At 56.7% G+C, this 13,137-nt stretch overlaps 5 protein-coding genes across 5 annotated transcripts; 2 read left to right on the top strand and 3 right to left on the bottom strand.

Annotated features, from left to right (window-relative positions):
- Positions 1-252: 252 nt before the first annotated feature.
- On the top strand, positions 253-1,593 carry CMQ_6998 (conserved membrane protein; the record flags this gene model as incomplete). The annotated part of the gene is made up of 1 exon (XM_014320684.1): positions 253-1,593. The coding sequence occupies one exon, from the start codon at positions 253-255 to the stop codon at positions 1,591-1,593; it is 1,341 nt and encodes a 446-aa protein (XP_014176159.1).
- A 330-nt stretch (positions 1,594-1,923) lies between these two features.
- CMQ_6568 (flavoprotein oxygenase) lies at positions 1,924-4,293 on the bottom strand (the record flags this gene model as incomplete). The annotated part of the gene is made up of 3 exons (XM_014320254.1): positions 1,924-2,616; positions 2,734-3,570; positions 3,661-4,293. 3 exons carry the CDS (start codon positions 4,291-4,293, stop codon positions 1,924-1,926), a joined length of 2,163 nt encoding a protein of 720 aa, XP_014175729.1.
- A 1,052-nt stretch (positions 4,294-5,345) lies between these two features.
- Positions 5,346-7,225, bottom strand: CMQ_6538 (bzip transcription factor; the record flags this gene model as incomplete). The annotated part of the gene is made up of 2 exons (XM_014320224.1): positions 5,346-6,196; positions 6,253-7,225. The coding sequence occupies 2 exons, from the start codon at positions 7,223-7,225 to the stop codon at positions 5,346-5,348; spliced, it is 1,824 nt and encodes a 607-aa protein (XP_014175699.1).
- A 2,214-nt stretch (positions 7,226-9,439) lies between these two features.
- On the top strand, positions 9,440-9,694 carry CMQ_6923 (uncharacterized protein; the record flags this gene model as incomplete). Its single annotated transcript, XM_014320609.1, has 1 exon — positions 9,440-9,694. One exon carries the CDS (start codon positions 9,440-9,442, stop codon positions 9,692-9,694), a length of 255 nt encoding a protein of 84 aa, XP_014176084.1.
- A 479-nt stretch (positions 9,695-10,173) lies between these two features.
- CMQ_6702 (uncharacterized protein) lies at positions 10,174-12,606 on the bottom strand (the record flags this gene model as incomplete). Its single annotated transcript, XM_014320388.1, has 1 exon — positions 10,174-12,606. One exon carries the CDS (start codon positions 12,604-12,606, stop codon positions 10,174-10,176), a length of 2,433 nt encoding a protein of 810 aa, XP_014175863.1.
- Between the last annotated feature and the right edge of the window lie 531 nt (positions 12,607-13,137).

Below are 13,137 nucleotides of genomic sequence, written 5' to 3'. Positions count from 1 at the left end.
GTTATATATTGGTTTGGAAGGGAGGTCTTCATATGTAGGCAAGGCATAGGCAAGGAAATCATACTGTACTTGTACTTTGTACCGTGTATCGAGAAGGAGTGCAAGACTCCGTAATCTGTACTGTACGCCATACTGTACTGACAAAGCATCAGTGGAGAGATAGCTGCACGTGACGTCAGATAAGGGGCCTGCCGAAAGCAGTTGAGAGCTCCAATGTGGTAGCGCCACAGCCTTCTCTTCTGCACAGCGACGATGAGCGACTACGGAGCAGAGGACGATGGCAGTGGCAGGCGACGTGGCGGACGGATGACGAGCAAGCGAGCGGCGACGTCTTCGCCGGGGGTCGTGGCGCCACTACGGCTGATGATACGGTTTCTGTCGGTGCCAGACGTACCGCTGGACATTGCAGAGCCGCACCGGATGACGGTAGCGGGGTTGAAGCCGCTGATCCGGGCGCAGCTGATGCATATGGAGGTGGAAGCGGCCAAGGCGACGCGAGCAGCGAGAGCGGAAGCGGCAGCACGGAGAGAAGATGGCGACGGAGACAGAAAGGGAAACACAAACGCGAGAGCGGATGTTTTGCGGGATGCACATCGACGACGGCTGCGGCTGATCTACGGTGGCAAGATCTTGGCGGACGACGCGATCCTGAGCCGGGCGCTGCGACCGATGATGGTGCCGCCACCACCACGAGCACGAGGAGGGAACGGCGGGTCTGGACGGTCTGGGCGCTCGTCGACGCAGCCAACGTCGGCGGACGCGGCGCCGGTCCGCATATACATCAACTGCAGCATGGGCGACGTGCAGCCGGACCACGAGCTGATGGCCGAGGTGATGGCCGCGACGACGGGGCTGTCGCTCTTTGGTGGTGACGAAGGCGGGACCGCGACGCGGACGACGACGATGCGGGGCGACGACGGCAGCGATGCGACGATGGTGGTGCGGCACGACGGCACGGCAGCGACGGTGATGGTACCGGGCAGAGGAGAAGGCAGAGAAGGAGGCATGACGGAAACGGCCACCAGTCGACGGCTCGCCTGGCCATTGCCGGGATCGGCCAGGCGGCCGGCCACAGCCACAGCCACAGCCACAGCCACAGCCACAGCCACAGCCACAGCCACTTCCACTTTGGCAGCGCCACACGGCTTCGACCGGCTGCTGGCCACCGGTTTCTCGGCTGCCGAGGTCAACCAGCTGCGGCTGCAGTTCCGCAGCATCCAGGCGACACGCTTCACGCCCGACGCCATGCCGTCGCCCGACACGCTCCGGGCCATGGAGGACCGCTGGCTCGACGATGGCGGTGGCAGTAGCGGCGGCGGCACCACGACCGCGTCTGGCTACGGGGCGTCGTCTGGCACCGCCGACGTCGACACGGACGGCCCCCTGCCACCCGACGAGGACGCCGGCATGCCCGGACTGCTCGACGTCATGGTCCGCGGCATGCTGGTCGGGTTCGTCTTCCCGCTGGGTGCCGTCGGCTGGCTGGCCCGTGAACACGGACTCTGGACGCGCAAGTGGCAGGTCTTTGTCAGCTTTGGGGTCGCGCTGAGCCTGGTGCTCGGGACGATCAAGTCCTTGGCGGGCGAGTGGTAGGGTGGACGGTGCTGAATCAAGCCGGATCGCTTGCTTTACGGGCAACAGGACAGGACAAAATGGCGTTTGGACACGGAATTTCCATAGGCATCAGGACTTAATACATTCTCTTATGACAAGGACAGCTGACTAAGCACCGCCTCCCGTCCATAATATGCTGGCAAATGGCAAACGGCAAACGGCAAGCTGCAAACGGGCAAACTGACAAACTCGCGCGCTCGCTAGCGTCTAGGTGTGCTGGGAAATGTTCAAGGCGCAGGCTATCTGGTATCCAGAAGGAGGGGCTGATGCAGAAATGGATGGACCGATGCAGTCCAAGAGCAAAGAAGATCAGAACAGGGCCACATCTCGGTCGCAGCAGCTGCTCCGATCGCAGCAGCTCCCGCCAAGACTGCCGGCCACGATGTACTCTGGCTTGGCGTCGACGGGGCTGAAGCCTGGCTGGCCGGCCGTGCTCTTCTTGTCGGCGACGAGCTCGAGCCCGTACTCGGCCGCCACGCTGTCGACGTCCATCTGCGCCACAGTCCGCGCCGCTTCGATTTCAAAGACCTTTTTGGCCTTGTTGGCCGACTCCGTCGCCGTGACCGTCTCCGTCGTTCGGACCCTCTCGGTCGCCGTGACTCGCTCCGTCACCGTCTCAAACACCTGCACCGTCTGTCGCTGCGTCACCGTCTCCACCGTCGTCGTCGTCGGGACGGCATCCATGCCCGCGATCGTGTCCGTCACCGGCTGTCTGCCTGCAGCGACGGCCAGCTCGCGCATCAGCGGCTCTGCCTTCACGGCCGCCTCTGCGCTCACCACCGGCACCACCGGCGGGACCACACCCGGCATCCCCGCCGACACGATCACCTCTAGTGGCGCCGTGGCCGTTCGCAGCGCCACCAGCATGATCACCAGACCGCTCAGAACCGTGATGGCCATGCGCTTGTGATCGCGCAGAATGACACGACCAGCTGCCATCAGGAGAGCGGTCAGTGAAGCCGACTCGTGCTGCTGCTTCCATCCAGCCGAATTCGTCTTCGTCTGAACTTTTTCCGTAAGCATGTCGCTTGTCTCGTCTTTCAGCCCTTCCTCCTTCACCTCTTTCTCCTTCATCTCCTTCTCCTTCTCTTCATCCCCCACTTCTCTCACCTCTCTCACCTCCTGTGTTGCCCGGATTCGCGATAGCTCTCGCAGCAGCGCCGCGTCCGTCACCACCGGCTCAATCTCCACGTCCACCCGCTCCATCTCGCGCCAGCACGCAGCCCACGCGCCCGCCGTCATCAGCCCGTTGCTAGCGTACACCTTGACCCGGAACACCCGCTCCGCCCGCAGTGGCTCGTAGCGGATCTCCGCCCGACACATCCCGCACCAGTGCCGTCGTTCCTTGTGGCGGCTGATGCTGCTGTCGCCACCATGCGCCGTGTCCGTCTCGCTGTGGTCGTGGTCCTCGTCCAGGTCCTCGTCCTCGCCTGCCACGCTGTCCTCGTCCTCGTACCCATCATCGCCGTCGTCGTCGTCATCGTCCACCGGCCCGAGGTAGTGTCCGCACTCAAGGATGCGCGCCCGTCGTCGCACCGGCAGCTCCAGCGCCTCCAGCAGCCGCTCTTCCAGCACCTCAAAGTCGTTTTGCGGGTGTGGCAGCAGCACGCCACGCTCCGACACCGTCTCGCCGTTGAGAAACGACTGCAGCCGGCACCAGGCCGTGTGCAGCCGCCGGAAGGCCCGGCTGGGTGTCCCCGGGCTGCCCGGGCTGCCCTCGCTGTTCTCGCCTTCGGCCGCGTCGTGCTCGGTCTCGCCCGCCTGCTCCTCGGCTGCCTCGCCCCAGCGATCCAGCACGTCGGCCCAGGCCCATCGCGTCGGCATCAGCGTCGCGTGCAGCAACACCAGCGGCGCTGGCTCCGGTTGGATCGGCCGGAACCGGGATGCCGTCCGTGTCGGCGGCGACGCGATCCATGTCTCGCCTTGGCCCTGCTGCTGCTCCTGCTGTCGTCGTCGCTGTCGCGCCGATCGCGGCGACATCCCAAACATGACCGACGGCGACTGCGACGGCGACGGCGACGGCGACGACATCTGCATCGCTCGCACCGCCGATGGCGTCCGAAACGCCCCTCGACCACCGCTGCCACCGATCGACGTCGACACCGCTCGCGCGACAAACTGGCTCTGTCCGCCGTCGTGGCCCGAGTCCGCCGTCGAGTCCTCCAGGTACTGCGACATGTTGGAGATCGCGCCGCCCTGCGAAAAGCCCGACCCCGCCGACATGCCCGACAGTCGCGGCAGCCGTTGGTGATGATGCACGCTGTCGTCGTAGCCGTCCTCGTGCTGCTCGTAGCTCTCGTCCGCCTTGGCTGTCTTCTTGCCCGAGCTGCCGCCGTGGCTGTCCAGAGACCCGTCGAGCGAGCTGCGCGGACTGCGCTCGCTCTGGCTGTGCTGGCTGAACACATCGTCATCATGCTCGTCATGCTCGTCGTGCTCGTCGTTGTGGTCGTCGTTGTGGTCGTGGTCATGGCCGCTGTGCTCCTCCCGCTCGGAATCGCTGCTCCCATGCACATCGCCACGTGGGCCGTCATCACAAAAGCTCTCCTCCGCTACTTCGTGGCCCTGCTCGTCCTCCTCATAGCTTCGTTCGTCGCGCGTCCACGCATCTTCGTGTGCGGATCCTTCGTACTTGGCCTCCTCCTGCCCATCAACGGCCGCTTCTGTGCTCGGCATCGCCATCAGAGTCTAGTCGTCGTCTGCCGTAGATGGACAGACGGCTGACAGTATGGACAAGGACTGATCGTGTCTGGTGTACCTGTATTGGCAGGATGTCCGCGATATCTATCCTCTCGGTGGCCTGTGTGTGCGTGCTCAAAAAGTCAGAAATAAAAGGAAACCAACTTCGCTTGCCGTCTCAACCGTTGGGAAGAAATTAGGGGCGGCAGCAACGGCGGCAATAAAGGGCCGGATCGCTCTGGTCGTCTGCCACTAGGATCCCTGTCTGCTTTGAAGCGGACTGAGGCCGTCGCAGACAGGCCAGCTCTTTTGTTTATCACTGTGAGCCCACCGTTGCCAGGTCAATCCTGCACGTGAGCCCCAGTTAGCACCGACTTTTTGCCAATCACATCTCCCATCACTATCTCGTTGCAACGCGGTCGCATCTATACTCCATACACAGTCAAATCAATGCAATCGACCGTTTCTGCCCCATCTGCTTGCACCGACCGCCTTACCACAATTTTTTATCTTAAAATACCACTGGAATTCTGCTTGGCAGCAGCCGTTTTTTAACGGTGCGACGGGCTGGAATGTTTGGCACTATACGGAGTACCCCGTATTGCCGATATGCGTTGGGAAACTGCACACCGCCTGAATTACTTTTATGTAACGCATTATTCAACCCAAAGTGGGCCCACTCTTTTATGTATTCACGAACGTGTCCGAAGCTAGGACAAAGCATAGCATCTAGAAATATCGCGGCAAAGCATCTGCTGAAAATGTCATAATCATAAACAAATTGAATCTGCCAGGCCGCTTCCACGGTCGGCATATCTAATGTGAGATAACAAATACGGTTGCAAAACGACCGTTCCCATCCAATCCTACCCATGTCTCCAAATCTGATCTACGCCATGTGAAAAGATGTGGGTGTGTACAAAAAAAAAATAGGGCTTCCCCGATGCACAAGAAAAAAGATGCGGCAGGCCAAATATGAACAAAAATTGGCGACACTGAACAAATGAAAAAAGAGCCAAAAGATGGTAGCAAGCAGCCGGACTTCCAGCGCCCGTTCAAGCTTCGGGGACGAGCATGTCCAGCCTTGCAGATATCCCCTTCAGATTGCTGGCAAGCAGGTTTATCCTAGCAATCGCAACCTCCTCTGACACCGCGCCAGCGCGTCCATCGACAACATCAACAAGTTCGTACCGTGCCAGAGCCTTCTCCGAGTCGATGCCGCCAAAGACATCGACATTGGGCATCGTCACGTTGTTGAGCTCAACGGGCTTGAACGACTCCGTAGCTGATGTGACAACAGCTGCCGCAGTAGTGGGCGCATCGTGGTACAGAGAAAAGGCGGGGTCGTTCTCAAAAGACTCGTCAACGGGGACAGTGGCATGCGTCTCCATAACCCTCTTCTCCACAATGGGATGCGCAATGACCGGCATATCCATCTTCTCCTCGTCGGCATCGTAGACGCTGCAGCCGACAAAGTTGGACGTCTTGCCCGACAACATCGATGCATCAATGCAGGCAGGAATATCCAGGCTCTGCACCGCGAAGACTTGAGGCTGGAAGGCATACGTCGGCTCGTCCAGCTGGAGCATCGACAGGTCGACGTGCTGCTCTGGAATCATGGCCATGCCGATCTGCTGCTGAGCCGAATACGGATTGCTGTCTTTCGGCGCCTGACGCTCCTGTCTCGGCTCCGGCTGCGGCGCCTGCTGGGCCTGGCCTTGCGGGATCAGCGACGGGTTGGAACTGAGCCGGTCAAGGAAGTCAGAGAACGACGGAGAGCCCAAAAGCATGCGCGTAAGATCCGACAACCGCTTGTTCTCCTCGATCAGAGACCGGTTCTGTGTCCGCAAGTCACCGTTCTCAGACACCTTGGTGGCAATCTCAGCCTCGAGTTGGGAGATGTATTCTAAGGTATGTTAGTCAAGCTACTGACGAACGTCATTGTCAGGTGTGATAACCTACCCTTTCTCCTTGACCGAAATGCCCGCGCAGAAACCTTGTTCCGCAGCTGGCGACGCTCCTTGCTAGAAAGCTTCTTGCCCTCCTCGCTGGCAAGCAGACGCTCGTCCTCGTCCATGTCGTCTTCGTCCTTCTTTGGCCGTCCAATGTTCACAATTGGCATGCCGTTAGCATCCGTCGGCGAAGATGACTTCTGACGCATGGAGTTGAGCAGCTCGGTGATCTTCTGCTCCACGATAGGATCCGCGGGCTGAGCAGACTTGTGGCGCTGGCCCTGCTGCTGCTGCTGTTGCTGCTGTTGCTTCACCTGGTTTTGCCGCTGCTGCTGCTGGATAATCTGCTGTTGCTGACGCTGTTGAGCCTGCGCCTTGGCGATGGCGGCCTGCTGATGCATACCGGGCCAGAGACGGCCAACGGTGTTTGCTTGGCCATTGTTCGGTGCAAGGTTTGATGGCATGGCCATGACCTGCGGTGCCTGGCCGGGAATAACACTCATCGGTGTGTTACCATCTGCGATGTAGTAGCTGCCGTTGGTTGAGGACGACTCGAAGTCGAGCCCGATATCCGATGGGCTGACTGACGCATTGTGAGGAGCAGTGTTAAAGTCAAACATCTCGTCGTTGCTGCCAACGGGAATGTAGCTCATGTCGTAGTTGTTAAAGGTGGTGCCCATCTGGGCGTTGTTCTGGTTGACGGCAAACGTGTTTGCCAGAGCGCCGGGCACGAAGCCGGTCTGCTGCTTGTACTGGTCATACTGGTGACTGGGACCGGTCATCGGCTGCGTCGCAGAGAGTATGGATGAGGGAGTCGAGGCCGCGGTAGCGCGGACAAAGTTGTTCTTGGACGTTGCCGGCGAAAGCGTCGGTGAGTTGTATTGCTGGACGTTGTCGTAGTCCGACAAGTCAAGGAGAGAGTCGATAGGGTCCATGAGACCCTGCTGGGGAACAGTTGATGTGGTGGACATGTTGTCGGTCATGACGCTGTGAGCGTCGCCTTCTTGTTTGATGTTTGTGTTCATCATAGGAAGCACATAAACCGGAGTACCGATGCAAATAGAAGTCGAGGCCTTGTTGTCGAGGAGCGTTTACAGGGTTTGATTGAATATGGTTGGTGTCTAGAAGCTTATAGCCAGAGATGGGGATGGAATAGCAAAACGAGAGAGGAGGTCGACAGACCAAAAAAGAGAAGCAGGAAAGAGTGATATTTCGGAAAAGCAAGATGTGGGCGATGATGGTAGGAAGAAGGGGTGGAGGAGAAACGTGTTAGAGATTCAATAGTGGGTATGGCACTGAGTTGGAATAGGAAAAGGGAGGAGATGGGAGACAGGAGACTCGTTTCGCTAGAGGATTTATGAAAATAATGCTGCCTGGCACAGGAAGAGTTGGTGGGGGGGGTGAGCGGAGTGAAAAATAAGACGGGGCGGCTGTAAGCTCGGGCCCGGAGTATGGAAAGGGGAGGAGCAAAAGGGGCCACAAAGAGCGAGCAGAAACAAAAAGTGGGCAGAATGTGAGAGCGAAGGCGCGACGATTGGGCAGAGATGGAACGAGGGCGGCAAAGAGGGGCGAGCGAAGCACAGGTTTGTGGACTGTCCGCAAGGCAGGGAAGATCTGGTTGGTTCAGGCCTTACGGTCCGGCCGGGGTTACAGGCTGGGGGGGGGGAGGGGTGTAGAGACGAAGGGCCGGCAGATGACGCGGCCTCGCTCTGTGCCTGGACTTTTTCGACACTGCCTCGCTGATGGCTTAATTTGCGAGGCGCCGGAGGGGGGAGCGACCGAAAGTCCCCTGCTGCCAAAGGGCCATAGCATGCGGGTGCACTATATTGCAGGCTCCCTACAGGGGAAGGGGCGCTGGGAAGGAGCGCAAGGCCGGCGCTTGAGGACATTCAGGGTGCTCGGGAATGCTCCAAAGCAGCCATCACCTCCGACCCCGGCAGAGCAGGGATGCCTGCGCCGAGACCACAGTCGTGCAGTCCTCCGTACAAAAGATACGGAGTACGATATGTTGATCGATCCCGGAGAAACAGCATTCGAGGCAGCGCACGGCGTACTCCGTACGAGTTCTTTCTGCTCCAGACCCGTTTAGGGCAGGTCGGAGGCTGACTAGGACAATCGGCGATATTTGGCCGCCGACAGTGCTCTGCATGCACGATTACTCAGCTACATAGTGCCGTCAATACGAGAAGATAGCCGGCCGTATTTGCCTGTTTCTTACCTCATACTATACGATATTCAATGCGCCTGGCCAATTCGTCACGCCGTGCTGCCCTGTCCTGTTTACTTTTTCCTCTTGCCTTCGGGCCAGTAATGATTTGGCGATTTTGATCAAGCATTCCTTTGTTCCCGCCCTTGCGCAAGCCACCGGTCCTTATCAGCCCGGCTACGTGACGAGATAATCTGCAAAGTACTTTCATAGCCCCATTGATTAGCGTAGGGTACATACCTCGCTTTAAAATTGTTCAGCCGTGAAATTATGCACAGCCTCACGCCAGCTCGAGTATTACAAAGTAAGATACATTCGTCGCCGTGCGTGGCCCGCAGGGGCTACTAGGACGTTCTGTACGTCAAAGTATCTTGGGATATCTTAAGATGTTCGTCCGACCATGAAACGCTCTGGGGAACCCCCGATCAGCCCAGCAGAAAGAGTGGCTAGCAGTGTTAAGAACAGTAGTGATCCCTACAGATGTTGCTGGGTTGTATCCACTACCACATCGCTGCTCAAAGCATCGCTCCATGTCGAAGCAAGACACGCCTACGGAGTACTCTGTAGATACAACCAGATTGCCATTATGCATTGCCTCTTTGCTGCTCCTCACTTTCTTGCTGCGAGCATGTCTCCGTACTGCGGAATAAAATTTCTGCCACCCGCGCGAGCAAAAATAGCTATGGATCCTCTCCACCTATCCCACGTACTGATTCTGGCGCATATACTGAGTAGTAACCCGTCGGGCCCAGTTATCCAGGGGCAGCAGCACTTACTCCGTAGATCCATAACGTCCACGTAATGCTTCGTGGACAAAACGCAACTCTTCTTCGATCTAGCGGGATATTAGAAACATGGCTCAATGTGACCGCGACAGCGAGCTACTCGTACTGGCCAGAAGCCAATTGCCGCTTGTGCTTCGTAAAAATACGCCTTGCCATCGATGCCGTAATCGGTTGAAAGAGGAAGAAAGGCGCCTACGGCATTTACCATGAGCCAGGCATTCCGGGGTGGCAGGCCAACTCGGGAGATAATCGGTACTGCTCAGGAGCCCCTGTACAGCATGAACCCTCCCTCGGACGAGTACGTCAAGGGTGGGGCAACCAGATCGAGCTTGTTAAGTCCCATCTTCATCTGCTACGTCTCCCTGGTTTCCTATTCGGGACATGAAGCCGTGAAGTACCACGAGTACACCTTCCAAAATAGAAGCATCGTGGCTGCTGCAGAGTGCGCGTTTGTTTGCTGACGTGCTTCCCCTTGCTTTTTGCACTAGCTGCCTCGTCCTTCTGTGGCTGGCGTGTGTGATGCATTGTCTATGCGGGTGTATAGAGCTATCGTTGTACCCGGGCTTGCGAAACCACCACTACACAAGATTTCAAGGTCGACGATCATAATTTCCCCTTTCATCCTTGTGACCAGGCCGGTCTGGACTCTCCCAGGCCGAGGGCGAGCTGCCTGTGATGAACACAAGGTTCCGGGAGGTAACCTGCTGTATGTTGTGGGTTCGAGAAGGTGGTCGGGCCAGCAGCTTTTGGAGGTGGATAATAGGAGGTTTGCAATTTTGCACCTGCAGATGCGGCGTCCACGATCTCCAGATACACTATTACTGCCGTTATGCGTCCATCTATCACTCTAAATATCAAAACGCAGCTCAACATTTCCTGGCTGTCAGGTCCTAGCACAAGAACCCAGTGCACTTCCACGTCTCCGGAGTCTGCGCTTCCTCTAACCCTCTTCCTCGATGTCTCCTTCGTCGCCGTGTAGGTCAAAGAAGGGATCGAGGAGTCTCTTCGCATACCTTGACTCTGTGTCCTCTTCCGCATACGCGTTCGGCCACGTCCCCAACAAACCCCCCAATAAATGACAAATCTCCTCCATCTCTGCCAGGCCCTGTCTTGAGGAGGCCTCTCCGCTCAAAATAGCTGACCTCTTACGATTTTTCGAAAGCTTCGACAGCTTCGACCCGGTTGGTGCCTTTAGACAAGGGTATACGGTCGAATCGAGACCAAACGATATGCCCAGAAGGAGGCTGTCTGGCTGCTGTTCCGGCCCCTCGACAACCTCAACAGCCTTCCCCATTCCCTTCTTCGTACCCTTTCCTTTCGCCCTCGCTGCGGACCTGGTCAAGGGCCCTGGAATGTCCGATCCCGATTCTGGCTCAATGGCAACAAATTGAGAGTTGCCCGGTGTGCGCAAGCACATGACGAGACCTATGACAGAGTGAAGCTTCTGTAGCTTCAGTCGCGCAATGGCTTTGCAAAGGTCCTCCTTCATAGACAGTCTGAGACCGGGCGTGTTACTGTCCCCCTTGCGGTTCTTGATCTGTATGAAGAGGAGCGCCATTGGGCCTTCCTCAGACGCGCGGATGGGTATCGCAACGTCCATTCCGGGGAAGTTGGTCGGGAGAAAAACTGCCGCACCACGCTTGTATGCATGTTCTAAGACTTCGTAGGTCGGGACGGTCGATGCGCGCACAATATGGTTAAAGAAGACGGCACCGTCCTTGAGGAGGTTCCCGGTCGTTGTGTCGGCATGGTAGCGCCATAGGTCGTCGCACGCACGGCTTCCCAGTAGCGCCGCTAAGAACTCACGAAGGGGGACTGCATGGGGGGTGATGTCCTGCTCTGTAGCAACGCCAAACTCGACGTAGTCGAATGCAAATAAGAGGATCATCGAAGCGACCTGTTCGCCAATATCTCCTGGATTCAGTGCACCCGAGTGCAGTCCGCCGATCCACGACCTGATGCATGCGAGGCGGGTCGGAGCTTGCTGCAGAAGCTTGGATGCTGCAAATGCCAGCACCGGCTCGCTAGGCTGCGTGGTGATGATATCATTTCGATCGACGGATACTGAAACAAGACAGCGCATCATCGACGCCACCAGGTCCTTAGCCAAGATGATGGATGAGATGTAAAAGTTCATGCGAAAACTCAACATCGCAATGTTGCAAACTGTTTGCCCCTCGTATCCAGAGATTTTGTCGATAGCCAAGTTCAGTATGGAATCCCATGAATGGCCCGCCTTGAGAAAAGCCCCCCAAAGAGGCCGACCGAAACAAAACAGGCTGTTTACTGCAGACTCTTCTCCCGAAGGATCTGAAATAGCCTCAGGGGCAAAGGTGTCTAGTGAGTCGATCTGGAATATCGGTCGGAAGATACGCTGGTTTGTGACCTTTGCGCTGTGATCGTATCGGCTAGGCGGGGTGAAGTCGCTAATTTTGGATGTTGTATCCAGGAGAACCATGAAGAAGGATACAGTTTCCCTGTCCTCGCGATGGCCAGCGTCCTTACGTTCCTTTCTGCCTTCTTTCCTTGCACTATCTTCGCTGTCTTGGATCATCTTCTTGGCTGCCTGTCGGAGGCTGCGAAAAGCCCAATTGTCTAGTCCATCAAGGAGGGCTCTGGCTTCATCGAAGCAAATGATCACTGGGTGCCGAGCGTCTTCTTGGGGAATGGTTGGAGTGCTGTTCAAGTCCCATTTTTCAAGAACGACCCTGGCCACAAGCAGTTCTTCATGTATCGCAGTGGCGCTGACTTCGTTCTGATTGTGAAAAAGAGCCCTGAGCTTCTGTCGAGCAGCAATTATCTCCTCACTGTCGGAAGTAAGGAGATTAAAAAGACCAGGAGCTGTTATTCCAGCGCTCTTGCAGCAGTCGGCTATCAAGAGCTGGTTGCGAAGGTACAGCATCCACTGAGCAATCATGTCATCTTGCTCCCCATCTACAGGTGCAGTTCCCATAGTCACCGGACGTGGGAACCCTCGACTGTTCTTAGGTGCCAGGCAGGAGTAGACGACATAGACGCCATAGCGAGTAGCTAGCTGCTTGATCGAGAAGGATTTCCCTATCCCAGAGGGACCAACAATAGTGGTATAAGGAGACAGGTACAGGTCATTGTATTGCGCGTGTTGACGCATCAGCAATGAGAAGACCTCCTCGCTGGCATACCGCCCCTTCAAAGTCGGCTGCTCGAGGGCTTCAAAGGCAACGGCAGCTTTTTTGAAATTCGGGGGATTCGGTGCAATCCGATGCTTAGCTGTGATCAAGGCCTCAAGCTTTCCAGAAGCTTCTATTCTCTCTGTCGCAGAAAGCTTGAAGCTCGCGTAGTTCTTGTCTAGAAACAGAAATGCCTTGATGATGAAATTTGTGTCTTTTTGCATTTGTAAAAAGACTTTCTGGGACGATTTTGGTCCTAGTGAGCTCATCACAACTTGCCATGCAAACGAAGCAATGTCCTCTTCGGTTAAGGATTCAACACTGCTAAGAAAGTTGGCTCTTCCATTCGGACTCAGGTTCGCCTGATCGCAAAATTCTTCGAGGCAGGAGACTTTATACCACCAGCCTGGATCAAGAGACTGGGACGACATGGTTGAGCGGATGCTGATGCTAGTGGGTAGAGAAATGAGAGGTTGAAGTGACCGGTGGAAAATAGCGAAACTTCCGTCTTTTCAAGCATTGAGATCTGAAATTTCTTTGTGCGACATTCGTACGACATTAAAATATGCGTAAGCAACAAAATGGAGGCGACCGGTGTTTCTGTCATCGGCCACTTCGGCACAACAAAAGGTGGCCAGCAGGAGGCTGACAATCGGTTTCCTGCCGTGTTACTTAAAGTACTGCACGAGAAAGAGTTGTCTATCTGGGCTAGAGGCAGCGCCCTCATGTTTGCGATGCTCAGACTGTGTTGATGG

Source organism: Grosmannia clavigera (genome assembly GCF_000143105.1).
Source record: "Grosmannia clavigera kw1407 unplaced genomic scaffold GCSC_108, whole genome shotgun sequence".
NCBI classification, from domain to species: domain Eukaryota; kingdom Fungi; phylum Ascomycota; class Sordariomycetes; order Ophiostomatales; family Ophiostomataceae; genus Leptographium; species Leptographium clavigerum.
The sequence above is the reverse complement of the archived record's forward strand: the minus strand, read 5'-3'. Positions and strand labels throughout refer to the sequence as shown.